We start from the raw sequence: 13,793 nt of genomic DNA on the forward strand, positions 1-13,793 counted from the left end.
CCCCTACCTTTCTCTTATGGCTTTATTGTGCTTCCTTCTCAACTATGGGGGCAATTCCCTTACATCCTCTTTGTGGAATGACGAATTCGACAGGTTCCTCTGAATGTACTTGGTTATTTCAGAGGTTATCCTTTTTTTGGTTTAATGTCTGATTTTGCAGTGGGTTAAGTTTGACCTTTCATCTCCTCTCCAAACAGAGTATTTGCTTCCTAATCTTCTTGGCATGTTTTATGTGTCAATAGACACAGCTGGTGGAGTGCACTGTGATAGTAGTTAATGAACAAAGGACTACTGAGATCAAGGATAACAATCCAGTTTCCAGTTACCTGTTCTTATAAATTCTGTTTTTCTGATTAGATTGTCTTCAGTGGTAAGCCATCTTTTGAAGTCAACAGGACTCAGTGCAATGCCTCTCCTCCTTGTCTTTCTTACATCTAATCACTTAGTTTCATGATGTGCCCAAAGGACTTCTAGTTTGCTGGTGATGACAATGGCACAGTATCCATTTCTCACGCTTCTCTTTCACACAGTGTCCCAAAATGTCATCCCTAAAGAGATGTTTCTGCTTTCAGTTATGTGTATTTGGCCTTGCTTTGTTCCAGCAATGTGCCAGAACTTAGTGTAGAAACATTGGGAAAGAGTTGGTCTGGAAGAATGAAGACAGGGTATGGAAAGCAATGGGCCTGATTCTACTTCACTTTATGCATGGCTTTTGTTTAGGAAAAAAGAAGCTAGAAGTTTGGCCCTGTTTAAGTCTTTTGCTGTTTTAAAGACTGTTCTTAAAAAGAATTTGAAAAGTAGGCAGTTTGTGCTTATAACATCACACAAGGGAGTCTCTTGTTTACCAGTGTGAAGAGCAGATTTTGTACTGTAGTAAATTTGACACTAATTTAACTTTATTTTTAGTAGTAATCTATTGTTACAATTTTACCTAAGATATCAAAGCAATATTTATTTTGGGGTGCCAGTACAGCTGCTGGATATGATTTATGACTGCATCAGCTGCCCCTTTGTTTAGTCCTGCCTTATCAGTGCTGCTTCTCCTGTCTGTCTTCTCCAGCCCCACAGCCTGGGAAGAGTCTGCACTGTGGACAGGCATCAAGAGGCAGTGCAGAACTCCAGGCCTTTCTAATTCTGGTGCATATGAAAGTGTATGATCTGCTCCAAAAAAAAGCCCTGATAGCAATTTTCTTCCCTCTGCATTTTTAATTAAACACTTCATTACCATTTTTGATAGCTTGTGCCTTATGTCTTACTATACTTTCTTGAGTTAGCTCTGTGTTCTTGCTCAAGGGATACCCTGAGCTTTGAGGTGATTAATTATCTTTTTAAGCTGTCCCAGGCTGTTTGGAAGTTGTGGGATGGATCCAGAGCTCCCTGTGGCACTAGACTGAGGTGACACATCTCCTGGGTTGGTGAGGCCTGCAGGCTGCCAGCTGAGAAGCTTTGCATTGTCATGATGGAAAACAGGAATGAGAAGGCGGGTGAGAGTTGTGTAATCAATTGGGGGTGGAGGATGCAGAAAAACCTGTGAGTTCTGTCTCTTCCCCCTCCCTCTCTTTGCCATTTCTTCTTTAAACCAGAGCTTATGAAGAGATAAATTACAGTTTCTTCTATTCTTCTAAAATGAGAATAAATAGCTAGAAGAAAAAGAATTATAGATTTCTTAGAAATCAGCGTAGACATTTTTATATGTGTCTTGAGTAAGTGCAGCCAAAAGTACTTATGTTGCCAGCTATCCCCAGAAGTTTTTTGAGATGTTTTTCAGTTTTATGGTTTGTAAAATAGATGTCATTATAAAATAGGATTTGTATATTTTCCAAGAAGACAATGTTCTTTCCAAAGGTTTTGAGCTGCAATTCTGTGGGACACTGTTCTAAAGCTCACACAGCAGTGCCGCAGAAATCCAAAACCAGATAATAAAACCATCCAGTTTTGGAGTTGTTCTCACAAAATAGTTGCCATAAGGCAAACCATGGGAACAAGTTCTGACAGCCAGGGGTAGGATGGAGACCATGGATTGTGCTATTTTTGAGCAAAGGTAACCCTCTACCCATTCCACATCAGTTGACCTGAAACAAAAAGTCTTCTTAAAACATGGATATCAATAGACCTGGGAACTCTCTGTGCTGGAGTCAATGGAATAAGCTCTCTGTTTAAGAACAAAAGTTTAGAGACTCAAGTATGGAGCTGGAGATAATTTATAGAGAAATGCTGAACTTGGTCTTGTCAGGGGTAGATTCCTAGGTATTTATTATGCTGTAATTCCTACAGTGCCACTTGTGGACCAGATCCCTTCTGTGCAGTGTTGCTCTGGCTTCAGAAAGTGAAGCAGTGATGCCTGAAGGGCTTTTTGTGAGGAAGAGAAACTGGTGTTTTTAAGGCTTCTGTTACTAAAATGGATCCTGCCAGCTTTTGCCATGTGTGGAATGTGGCATGATGCTATGAATCAAGCTGACAGAATGACTACAACTTTGAAAGATTGCCTTATGTATGGCCTGCTGGTGGAATCTTGCTCAGATATTTGAGAGCAAAAGTGTTATGCAATTCCTCCTCCTTTGTATAAGTGCCAGAGAGCAGGGATAAGATGTACTATTTTTTCATGCAGAAAGTAAAGTAGAATTTTGTATGCCAAAGTGAGGAGCTTGGTTTGGGATGATGCATAAAGTCTTGGAGGTTTACATGTCAAGAGGAACTTTGTATCAAAAGATCCTGTTGCAGAACTAGTTTGTTTCTTCCTCCTGCTTAAATCCTACAGGTTAAATTCTGTAATTGTAGGGGATGACTGTCAGGACAGCTGCCATGCTGCTGCCTGGGCTATCTGTCATTGTTCTGGTACTGTGTGTGGTATCCTGTGTGCTTTCTGTGTTGCCTAGAATCTAAAAAGAGCTGAGATGACAGCAGATGAAAACTGGAACAGCATCCAGGAGTGTAGGAGGAAACAGAGTGGTCAGGGTGATGGTGATCTGGCTGCTCCAAAAGCAGTCAGTTTCTTTTCACAGATACCTTAGAAAAAGTGGTAAGCAAACCTTTTATGTTTGGTCTTGCGTAGGCTTCTTTTTCACAATTGGCATTTGCTGCTTCAATAGGGCCAGGACTGGAAGAGCAGGAATATTGCAGAATTGAATTGTACCAATGGAATCACTCAATAACTCATTTAGTGTCTGCTCTGGCTTGAGCATGCACTTCTCTTGTCTTCATCATCCTGAACATTCATTAGCCATTTGAAGGCTGTGGAAACATGTAAGCACTAACACATGTAAAGCCATTCTTCCCCTTTATTTGCATATTTGACTAGTACAAGAAGTAAATGGTACTTTTGTTTTTTACAAATGAAGTAACCAGTCTAAAAGCTCTTTGCCTCTTTACAGTCTGACATATGAAGTCTGAGTTCCTTAAATACTGCAAAGTGTCACTGTTCACTTTGTTACACAATTTTGTAGTTACGGGATGAAAATGCAGAGTAATGGTGTTGAGCCCTCAGCCCCAGGACTTCAGAGCTGATCTTTTCTGGAAGCCTGTTCTAGTATCCTAAGGCTCTTCATCTTTCTCTCATAAGGTGCTTTAATTACCTTAATGTTCCTCCTCTCCTGGCTACTGCTTACGCAGAGACAGAAAGGAACCAGAACATGGAATGGCATGCTCTCCCTGCAGGGCATACATCCCATGGTGCTCCTGCCTCAAGCTGCCTGAGGAGTCTTAAACTGGATTAGTGTTGCCTCGGCAGGCCCTGATATCAATGCAGAGTAGGGTAAGCAGGTCGGAGTGGTGTTTGTGTCCCTGATCCTGAGCAAAATGAATCTTCGGGCTTTCCTTTCACAGCTTCAGGAACTCAAGAGTGGTCCTTGACAGTGGTATTCCCTTCAGTTTTGCTGCCCAGGTAGTGTGTAATCCATGTGGTGTAGTTTGCTCTGCCTGTTGGTCTCCATGGCAGCTGTTTGTTTTCCTGTATATGTGATCTAGTTTAGAGGGTTGTGTTGCCTGCAAGACTCAATCTGGGATTTTGTGAGATATGTTTCACATGTTTTGTAGTATAACCTTTGTTGTCTTTGACTGGATGGTTGTGAAAAACACTTCAGGTGGTTTGCATTGTTTGAAGTTCCCATAAGAATTTTTAAATTTCCATTTTAACTCTCTTATGTGTTGTGAGTTTTGTTTTACTTTTCTTCCCACCTGGTGTTTAGGGGGAGGGGGTCGGGAGCAGTACTTGAATCTCATGACAAATTGTTGTGATCAGACAAGCAGGCAGCTGTGCTTATTTGTGTTTGTAGCGAGTGGGTATTTATACTGCAAGCAGTATTTATGTGGGGCACCCATTAGGGAATGACCAATAATCTCATCAGCAGGCAGAAACTAACCTTGTAGTGACCTGTGGCTGGATTTACTGTCATAATAGCTTTTAACTTGTGCTGCTAGCTCAGCCCCTTTTAAATGCATTACTGTATTTTTATATGCAAATACATTTGTAATTGGAGATGATTTTTCTAAACCCGATGTAAACTGGTTTATAGTTAACTGCTCCATAATTCTCAGTAAGTCTTTCCCATATTTTTTCTCATCCCTGGGTAAGAGACAAATGTAATAGTAATGAATTCCAGTAGATGAGGGGAACTTGGCCAAAGTCAGGAACACAGCTTGAATGAGCTCTGGAATCATGAGCCTGAGGCATAGGCTGGCTAAACTTCTGTTCTTTTCCCCTGCATTTTGAATTAGTGCAGTGAAAGCCTTACCCAGAGCACACACTGCCTATGATTATATTATCAGTGGTGTTCTTTATTTCCTTCCTCATAGTGTCCTCCAGTTTGTTACAGTAATGGCTCCATCGGGGGTAGAAAGAAGTAGGGGATTAAAAGTCACAGAACAGCTGTTCCTGCAGTAGTTACTGGTGGGCCCTCTGGCAGTGGTGTGGAGGCTCAAGGAGTTGTACTTTTCCTCAGCTGTATTCCTGCCATCAGACAGGAAATACTTGGCTGTTTTCACTGATGTGGCTGCTTGGCTCTTCTGCGCAGGATTTCCAAGGAAGCTGAGTCAAGGACTGTCCAGTCTCTTTCCTGTTCCTTGTTAGTTGACTTGTAGCAAAAAATATCTCCCTGGTGAAATGGCTGTGGTGGAAACACAGTAGTGTGTGACAGCATGATGGTGAACCTAGCTGGTTTTTACTAGCATGGAGCTGGGCTGTGAAAGTAGCCCAAGCATTAACAAATTACGTTTTGCCAGGGCGCTGCAAAACGAACTGTCAAGAAGAGGACAATAATTGCTGTGCCTGTGAGGCACTATGCTGATGTGGTCAAAGATTGGCCTGGGTAACTGTGCTGTTAGGGAATTTAGAAAGAGACTGTGTGCCTCACGGTGCAGGTGAGGGAGCTGGGGAGCACAGCAATGTGTTCTGACCAAATAATTTCCTTAGTATGTCTGTCTTCAAGGCATAAAACCTGGCAGAACTGAGCACAGAGAAGCAGCTCACTGTGATGTGTGTGTCACCTTCGTGTTGTAAATGCAATGTACTTTGAGGGCTGCACATGATAAGCTTCCACCCTTTACCCCTTAGGCACTTACTGAGTGTGTGTTGAGGGTTGCTGAGTTTTCACCAAGTAGTGTAGGAAGAGGATCTTGGAGCATTAATGATCTCCACTGAAGGGTTCTCCTTTTCCTACAGCAGAATCTTGTGTAATCACTTAAGAGTAAGCTCTTCAGTCAAGGCTGGCCACAATCCAAGTACACCTTCTCTGTTGTGTCAAGGAAGTGCTCAGAAGCTCCCATGAGATGTCGTCTGTACTTCCTTACTTCCCCCAGTCTTGGTCCAAATAAGACAAAAGTTTATTGAATAGTTGGTGTGTTCTGAAGACCTGACTTTTCCACTCAGTTGTCTAGACACGGCTGTGGGTATTTATTTCTTCATAGGGCAAGTGCTATTGTTTTTATGACTTAATTAAAAAAAAAAAAAATTGATCAAGGGAAGTTTTGCACAGAAGTCCATGTGAAATCTTTGGACTGTGTGTATGGAGAGCACATGTAACTGGTGTTAATGTGGCATAACTCTCTGATCTCTCTGTACGGACTTACTGCTTAATGATTCTCCTTTCAAAACAATAGGTTTGCTGCTGGCTTTTGAAGCAAAGACTTAAACTTCTCTCTTCAGCATCTCTAGGATCAGTCCACTGGGATGTTGAAATAAGGTTCTCAGATACTTCTCTGAGCTACTGTATGTGCAACTAGGTCTGTCTGGTGATTCTGACTTCCTCAGCCTTCCATACCTGTTACTGTTAGCATTTCCTTTTCCAGTGCTTAGAGGTTGTTTTACATACTTTCTTTTCCTCATTCAGGTTTGGAAGGCGTTTTGAATCCCCGCTTTTGTGGCAGAGCATTATCATGATCATTACAATGTTACTGATGCTGAAGCTGTGCACTGAAGTTCGTGTGTCCAATGAGCTGAATGTGAAACGCCGCTCTTTTGCAGGTCAGTGACGGGAATTGGCTTTTTTTTGATAAATATTTCTGAAAATATGGTGTGCTCTACTTAGTAAAAAAGTTCTGTCTTGCAGTTCAGTCTCCCCACTGTAGCACTTTCTGAACTTTTTTTTGAAACTGGCAATTTTCCAGATAAAAATATACAGCTGAAATTTTATTTCAGACAGGTCTTGGTTCAGTGTAGAAATTGGAGTTCTCTCTAATGTTTCACACCAGATTCTGAATATAGAGCTGGTTGTTAAACTGTTTTGCTAGCCTGGATTTTTTTAAAACATCTTGCCTGGAGTAAGAAGTTATTTTCTTCAGCTGTACTTTTAACCAAGTTTTCAGTTATGATCTTACACTATTATCTAAATGTTGTAATTGCAAACCTTTGCTTTTGTAGCCAATAACTTTCTATTTACTTGAGTTACTGACTGTCAAAAAACCAGGTGCTTCTTATCATAGTTGCAAAACTATCTCTTTTTGTGTACCATTTCCTTTGACTTTAGTGCGGGATTAGTTGAGATTTATGGGAATTTTCCCACATTTTTTATTTTGGTTAATTTTGATACTTTCAGTTGGGCCAGACTATTATTCTCTATTTAATAAAATGTTCAGTCTTTGTGCTAAATCCTTGCTTTTTTCCCTGCAGATAAAAAATGTGAGACGGGTAGGTTTTTGTTTCTCTGTGTTGACTTTGACTTGCAACATTTTATGTAACAGCTTATTACCAACAAGAACAGAATTAACACTGTCAGCTTTCTGTCAGTTGTTTTGCTATTAAGGATGTATAATTTATTCTCTCCATCTGTTCTCTTCCATACTCTCTAATAATTGAGGGTCTGATCCAATTCCAGATATCCACAGCAGTCATTAGAAGGCAGCAGCTCCTGGCTGTGCAGTAGGGTAATTTATCTAATAGTTAAGGAAGCTACTTCCATTCCTGCTCATTGTGGGGTGTAGTGAGAAACTATTCTGGTAAGTGAATTTGTGTAGAAGAGGAGCTACACTCCAGCTTCTAAACACAGGCTGCTCTGTTCACTGGGGTTTTCAGTCTGGCAGGATGAATGACTTAAAAACTACTTTCAGCCAGATTTAGCAGCAGATAAAATCCAGGAAGCATTTGGGAGGGGCATGTCTGCTTTCTTCCTCCTCTGCTGTTTGCGCTAGCATTTTGTGGAGTGATGGAGAGGTTTCTCTGTTTGCCCTTTCTGAGAGGAAATTGTTCTTGTGCGCATTTATACACACACTTGCAGGCTCCTTCAGTAACCTTTGGACAGAAAAGGAAGGTTCAGTTTAATATATAGTGCTCTTTTAAGCAACTTTCCCTGAAAGACATACAGTCTCCTGAGGGATAATCAGTCCTTCCCTTGACAGATGACAGAAATTCTTTAAGGTTTCATTGTGTTATTTAATCCTTTTTTCTAAAACTCAGTTTGTCATGTGGAATTTGAGAGACTGGTTTTTGCCTACTTGTGGTCCTTAATTATTTGTTTTCATTGAAAGGCTTGCATCCTCCCAAAACCACTGAGAATAGTTGGAATTTTTTTCTTACATGGGATTGATTTTTAGTAAGGACAGCTGTATGATGGCTCAGAATAAACATACAAAGCTCCTTTCAAGGTGGACAGAATGATAGGTTTCAAGTATGATATGAGTAGGAGTGAGAACTGTGTTTCTAATCGTACACCTAATCTAATCTCTGAAGTTTTATGGTTATCTAGGCAAGCTGATAAATCTGTGTACTTACTTTCTTTCCTTATAACTTACTGGGGCAGTGAAGAGCTAAGTTTGAAGTCACTGTTTTTGGTTAACCTTGCAGAATCCTGAGGGAAGGTGCACCATTTCTGTATGGTCATATAATTATTATTTCTCACATGGCTGGTCTTCATTTTAAACATTTTTCTTTTCTATCCTCCCTTTGAATGTTTAGGCAAAATAATCCAAAATATTTAGAAACAATAGAATATTTCAGTGGAAGGGTCTTCTTAGATTATTGTTAAATGTGGTATTTCTTCCAAGTGGCATAAGTATATGCTTTCCAGTGTGTTTTCAGTTATGTAGGGATTGCTGTTTTTCCTTTTGTTTTTATTTTTCTCATAAATTGGGTCCCTTAGGTAATAACTAGTTGAGAAGGAATCTGCTTCCTATCTTGATGCATTAAGAAGCAATCTCTTCAAATCCTGACAAGCTTGTTCTGTATATTTTAGCCTGTTTTGTGGTGTTAGTGGCTTAAAATACCCAAAATGTCAATAACTATTCAGAACATATAAAGCCATTCAGTCAATTTGCTTGTACTTTGATTTGTGGGTTAGCCATCATAGCATGAGAAATGCAGTCTCCCTGGATTTTCTAGTAATGTTTGATTTATTTTTTTTTTTAGACTCTATATATAGAGAGCCTTAAAAGATTATGTGAATTTTCTTAAATTTTGTCGCTTCTCATAGTTACTCCTCAATTACAGGATTTTCCCCTGCTCCCTTTTAGTATTGCAAAATGAAATTAAATTGAAAGTGGTGCAACCCATCTTTGTGCTGTTGCTGCCTTCTTTGATTTCTTGTTTGGGATACATAGACTTCATCCTTCAGTACATAGTGATGAAAACAGAGCAAGTGCTCTTCATATATCCAACTGTTCTATTACTTTTTTCTTAAACTTGGACTGTGTAGCCTGTTTTTAACAATTCAGATTAGGAGAAGCCAGCACCCAAACCAGGCAAAATACAAAACAAACAAATACTCCAATTTGATTTTAAAACTTCCAGTGATAGGATACTTCTCTCCCCTGTATATGAATACTTTGAAAGCTACATGAAGGAGTCTCTTCAGGTGAAGTCAGCAGGCACAAACAATAGGTTCTCATCTTTTATCCTGTATTTAATCTCACTGCATTTTAGCTGCTCTAATGAAGATTTTCTGGTGCCATTGTTGTTGTAGCAATAGTTTTCCATATTTGTTCTGAAGATTTAATGTTGGATCTGTGTAGCCATATGTATGCTGCATTGTTGGCACAGTACAGAAAGGGCCAGAGTTCTTGTTTATTTTGTTGTTGTTGTTTGTCTCCAAAGTATTGTAGTATTTTGGGGCATGATGGTGCTGCCATGCTAAAGAGCTGAATATTGAAATACAAAAAGGTGCATGTGCTATGTCTTGACTTGAGAGCCAAGAGATGCCTGAAGCAAGGTGGGCATAGATACAGACACCTGAAAACATCTGGTTACTTTTGGGAATGTTGGTGAGCCAGAGCAGTTTCTTCATATTCTTGGGTGAATGAAGGTCCTATGAAGAACCTGCTTTGTCTTTCCCCAAATTAGCCTCTCACCTCTCTCCAACAAAGATTCTAATTATGCCCAAGACATTGTGACAGATTCTTGTTCACGTTCCCTGAGTGTGAACTATAGTGAAAACCAGTGACAGAATTTGTTGAACGGAAACGGTTGGACATCTCTCCTTGCCTGTGCAGCCCAGACTCCAAAAGTAGAACATGGGCTCCTGTGTTTTTACATGAAGATGATTTCTTCCTGTCATTAATCTAGTTTTGCTGGTTGACTTAATCTACTTTATATCTTGTATCTTATTATAGTACTCTAATCCTTTAAAGAGCTTTGGTTTTGGCACTGGAAAACCCTCTTGTGTATGTGGTTTTCAACTGGCAGAGGAAGGTTAGAGTGAAAAATGCAGCATGGTTACAGATGAGGTCTGTTCTCTCCTTTTTGATGTTGGGATTTGTGACAGTATTTTTGAACAGCATTTTCCACCAGAGGCAAGGCAACTACTGTCTCAGCTGTCTGTACATACATATCCACACGCCCAATATTGATGGGGTAACAGCTCGTTTTATCTGAGCATGAAAAGTTCGAGTTTATGTAGTCTAAAGTAAGACTCAAGCTGTCTATTTAATTGGGTTTTAAATCTTTATTTTCCCCTCATAGGTACACTGCTGTTGGGTTGTGCACTGAGACTGTTCTGGGACTTCCTACTGCTCAGTCTTATCTTAACATTGTGGGGTGGGAGCCTTATAGAAAGCATGGGGACTAAAATTTCTGGCATGTTCTGGTCTGGCAATTATTTTTTAATGAATAAAATGTACTAACTGACTAAACTGTAACTGAAATAACCACTGTTGCATTTAATCATAAAAGTCTGTCTTTCCTTTCTTTTTTTTTTTCCCCTTCAACTCTTTTTTTTATGTAGCTGCAGATAGTAAGGATGAAGAAATCAAAGCACCTCCCAAGAGATCCTATCTGGGTATGTACTGTACAAACCCATTCTGCATGAAGTTGTCCCTTTAACTACATATATCATATCATATTTGTGATCATTTTTGGAAATGATTGCATGATCATTTCTATAGAGAATGTTTACATTACCTTTTCTTGACATACTAAAATATGGTGTCTGATTTTTTTTTTCTTTAATTTTTCATCTGCCCACTTTTAACTTTCATGGAAAAGAGGAAGAGATGCTTTCAGCTCTATTTCAGAAACCAGTTCTTTGAAGGCAGTTGGATTGACCACATTGTGTCTCTCAAGGATATCTTCCTTACTCCTTCCTCAAGCTGGGCAAAAAAACAAATATTACATGATACAGAAATCCACCTCTTTAGACACAGGTTGTCCTCTTTCAGCTCTAGCACTGGAGGAAACGATGAAATATACAGAAGTATCTTTCAGCAGTGTGCAGAATGCAAGATAAGAAATTTCACACAGCACTTGATATTCGAGCAAAGTGCCTGCATCCTTGTGAATATTTCTCTTTTTCATTATAGAGCAGCCTCAAAATTGCTGTTTGGGTATTAGTAATGCCCAAGATGACAGCTTCCAATCTTCCGTTTCAGAGTTGCAATCTATGTTGTTTAATTTACCTAAGGAACAGGAAATATTGGGTGAAAACCAGCCTTGCAGTATTTTTTCCACTCTTAATAGTTTAGACTGACAATTTTAATCAAGTCATTGTAATTTTGTTTTAAATTACTTGGGATATTGCATCAAAGAAGTTACACTGACACAGAAGTTCCTCAAAGCCAACTTTTACACTGATTTTAACTGAACCAATTCAGAATCTTCGACTGGTACCAGTTGTGTTCTGCTGCAGTTTCTGAGTTAGTGAGGGATCAACTGAGGGCACAGAAGAGCATTACTGCAGCAAAAGGAGAGTGTCTGTATTTCTCAACATGCAGTTAGCCAAGCTGGAGTTAGCTCTGAGAAACTGCCCCAGAGTGGTGTTAACCTGAGTGCTTTCTTGAAGCCATAAGGCCATCCCTGCTTAGATTAAATAAGATTTAAAAGCAGTCTCGGGGAGCTCAGCAGGAGTTCAGCTCTCTGTTCATGAGGTTTAATTAAAACTTCTGCTCAAGAAAAACGATTTGTTGTTTGAATTTCCTTTGAATATTTGAGTGGTGTAAAATTTTTTTCAGTATATTTTTAGGCTTCAGAAATTATTATTTTACTTTTTTTTTCTGGTCATGTAGTAAATTATGTTTGTAATTGAAGATAATCTATGAAAGTTCTTTTGTTATTGAGCTGTTGAACAATTAATCTGCAAATGTACTGGACTACCAATGAATTTTGGGTGAACTTGTGAGATTAATACAGAGGGCTTTTGCTTGGTGCCTCTCCTTGAATAGGAACTGAACTTCTGCTGAGCTCTGGGAGATTGCTTTTAGGTTTGTTTTGTTGTCAGTAGTTCAAGAAACCACTTAATACCACATGTTATCTGAAAAAGCCTTTATCTCTGTCATATGACTTTGAATAGTGCCTTTCTATCAGTCAGTACTGAGAGAAAGTTGGGGGTGTGGGGGAAGGTTACTGCAGTTAGAGTGACCTAAAAAATTTACAGTAAGGTTGGCCCCAGGGTGTAGGGTTTTCTGATTCCATACAGAAATAAAATGATTTCCCTTTTTCTTCTTGGTGAAGGAAAGATTAAAAAGAAGTAGCTCCAGTTCTGAAGGATTATTGCTTTATTTCCTTTGTTTTCTACTTCAGGTGTGTAGTTCTACCTAGTGCCTGGTAGCATGGCAACTGCTGAGGCTGAACAAGCTGCAGTTGAGTTGAAATTTGGATATTTATTTGCTTCTTTTTGCATGATTTGCAACAAATGTGAACAAGTATATTAATCTGTTTTCCTAAAATACAAATTCTATAGATATATTTTGAGCCCTCTGAGTGTTGGAGACTGTTGGGGTAACAAAATCACTAAAGGAGTAACAAAACACTGTCATTGCTCCAAAGAGCCTCTATTGTTTAAAGTTATTCTGAGTGGTTTCAATGTGTGGCAGGTGAGCCTCAAAGTGGATGCGACTTGCTGAATATTTTTTTTCCTTCTGAGTAGACAGTTAAACATTTTGAAAGACATTTCTGGGATTTCCTTCCTTCTCAGCAAGTTTTAAAGCAATCTTCAGTATTACTGAATCCTGAACCTTTGAAACTCATCAAATAACATGAAATTTTGAATCACAAGTAATAAAAACAATTACCAAAAGTGATAATGAAACAACAAAAACTTAGATTCATCGAACACCTGGTGCAAATTATTTTAAACTACTAAACATTTTTAGGGGGGAGAAAATGTAAAATGTGTGTATAGTTGACTTTGCAGACTTATATCTGCATAGTAATGAGGAGAAAATAGTAATGTGAATTTAGCAGGTGCAGCCATCTGCTGCATGGTTTCCACTGGCAGTGTGACAGCCTGGTAAATAACTCACACTTCCACCTGTCCTTTTCTCCATGCTCTTCAGCTACCTCAGGGCATCTGCTGGCTGGTGTTGTTCAACACCACCACCACAGTGTTGACATATTCTAGAACAGCACTACTGCATTACATGTGCCATGAAGGATGTAAACTTTATTTAATCAGCTCTCTGATTTCTTCTGTTCAGTGTTAGGTGTGTTTGGGTTCAGGGGAGGATCCTGCACAGCTTGTGGGGGAGCACTGTGTTTTTCCAAGGGTACTCTGTAAGTAACATGAACTGTGTGCTTCTCTGTCCAGCCCTGATATCCTGAGCAAATCTGGGGACACGGCAGAGGCACAGCTTTCCTTGCTGGTTGTGGGCAGCACCTGGGTTTCATTGACAGTGCTTGATTTCTGCACTGTGCTGCCCAGTAGTTGAATTCCCTGTACAGCTGGAACAACGAGAGCAGAGTTATTCCTGGGCTGTCACCAGCTCTGTCTGTGCATAACTGACCATGGAAGTGCTCTTGGAAGGGTTTCGATCCCTCCTCCCAGGATCGTATATATCCTCATTAGAGTAATTTCAGAGTGCTTTTCTTAGTATTTCAGAGAGGACCTCTGGGAGAAGGGATTTTAATAGGATGTGTGTAAGAAAATAGGATGCCAAAAGGA

The 13,793-nt window shown here is 39.6% G+C and overlaps 1 protein-coding gene across 2 annotated transcripts in view; it reads left to right on the forward strand.

Annotated features, from left to right (window-relative positions):
• SLC66A2 (solute carrier family 66 member 2) overlaps positions 1–13,793 on the forward strand; it is a 64,036-nt gene that overhangs the window by 2,886 nt on the left and 47,357 nt on the right. The window contains exons 2-3 of one of the 2 annotated variants that reach the window (XM_083882432.1): positions 6,324–6,457; positions 10,644–10,697. In XM_083882432.1, the coding sequence (XP_083738558.1) occupies positions 6,324–6,457; positions 10,644–10,697 (188 nt within the window). The remainder of the gene's footprint in view (positions 1–6,323; positions 6,458–10,643; positions 10,698–13,793) is intronic. The other variant, XM_083882431.1, reaches the window with a different exon arrangement.

The sequence above is a fragment of the Zosterops lateralis genome (assembly GCF_965231275.1).
Source record: "Zosterops lateralis genome assembly, chromosome: 1".
Lineage (NCBI taxonomy): Eukaryota > Metazoa > Chordata > Aves > Passeriformes > Zosteropidae > Zosterops > Zosterops lateralis.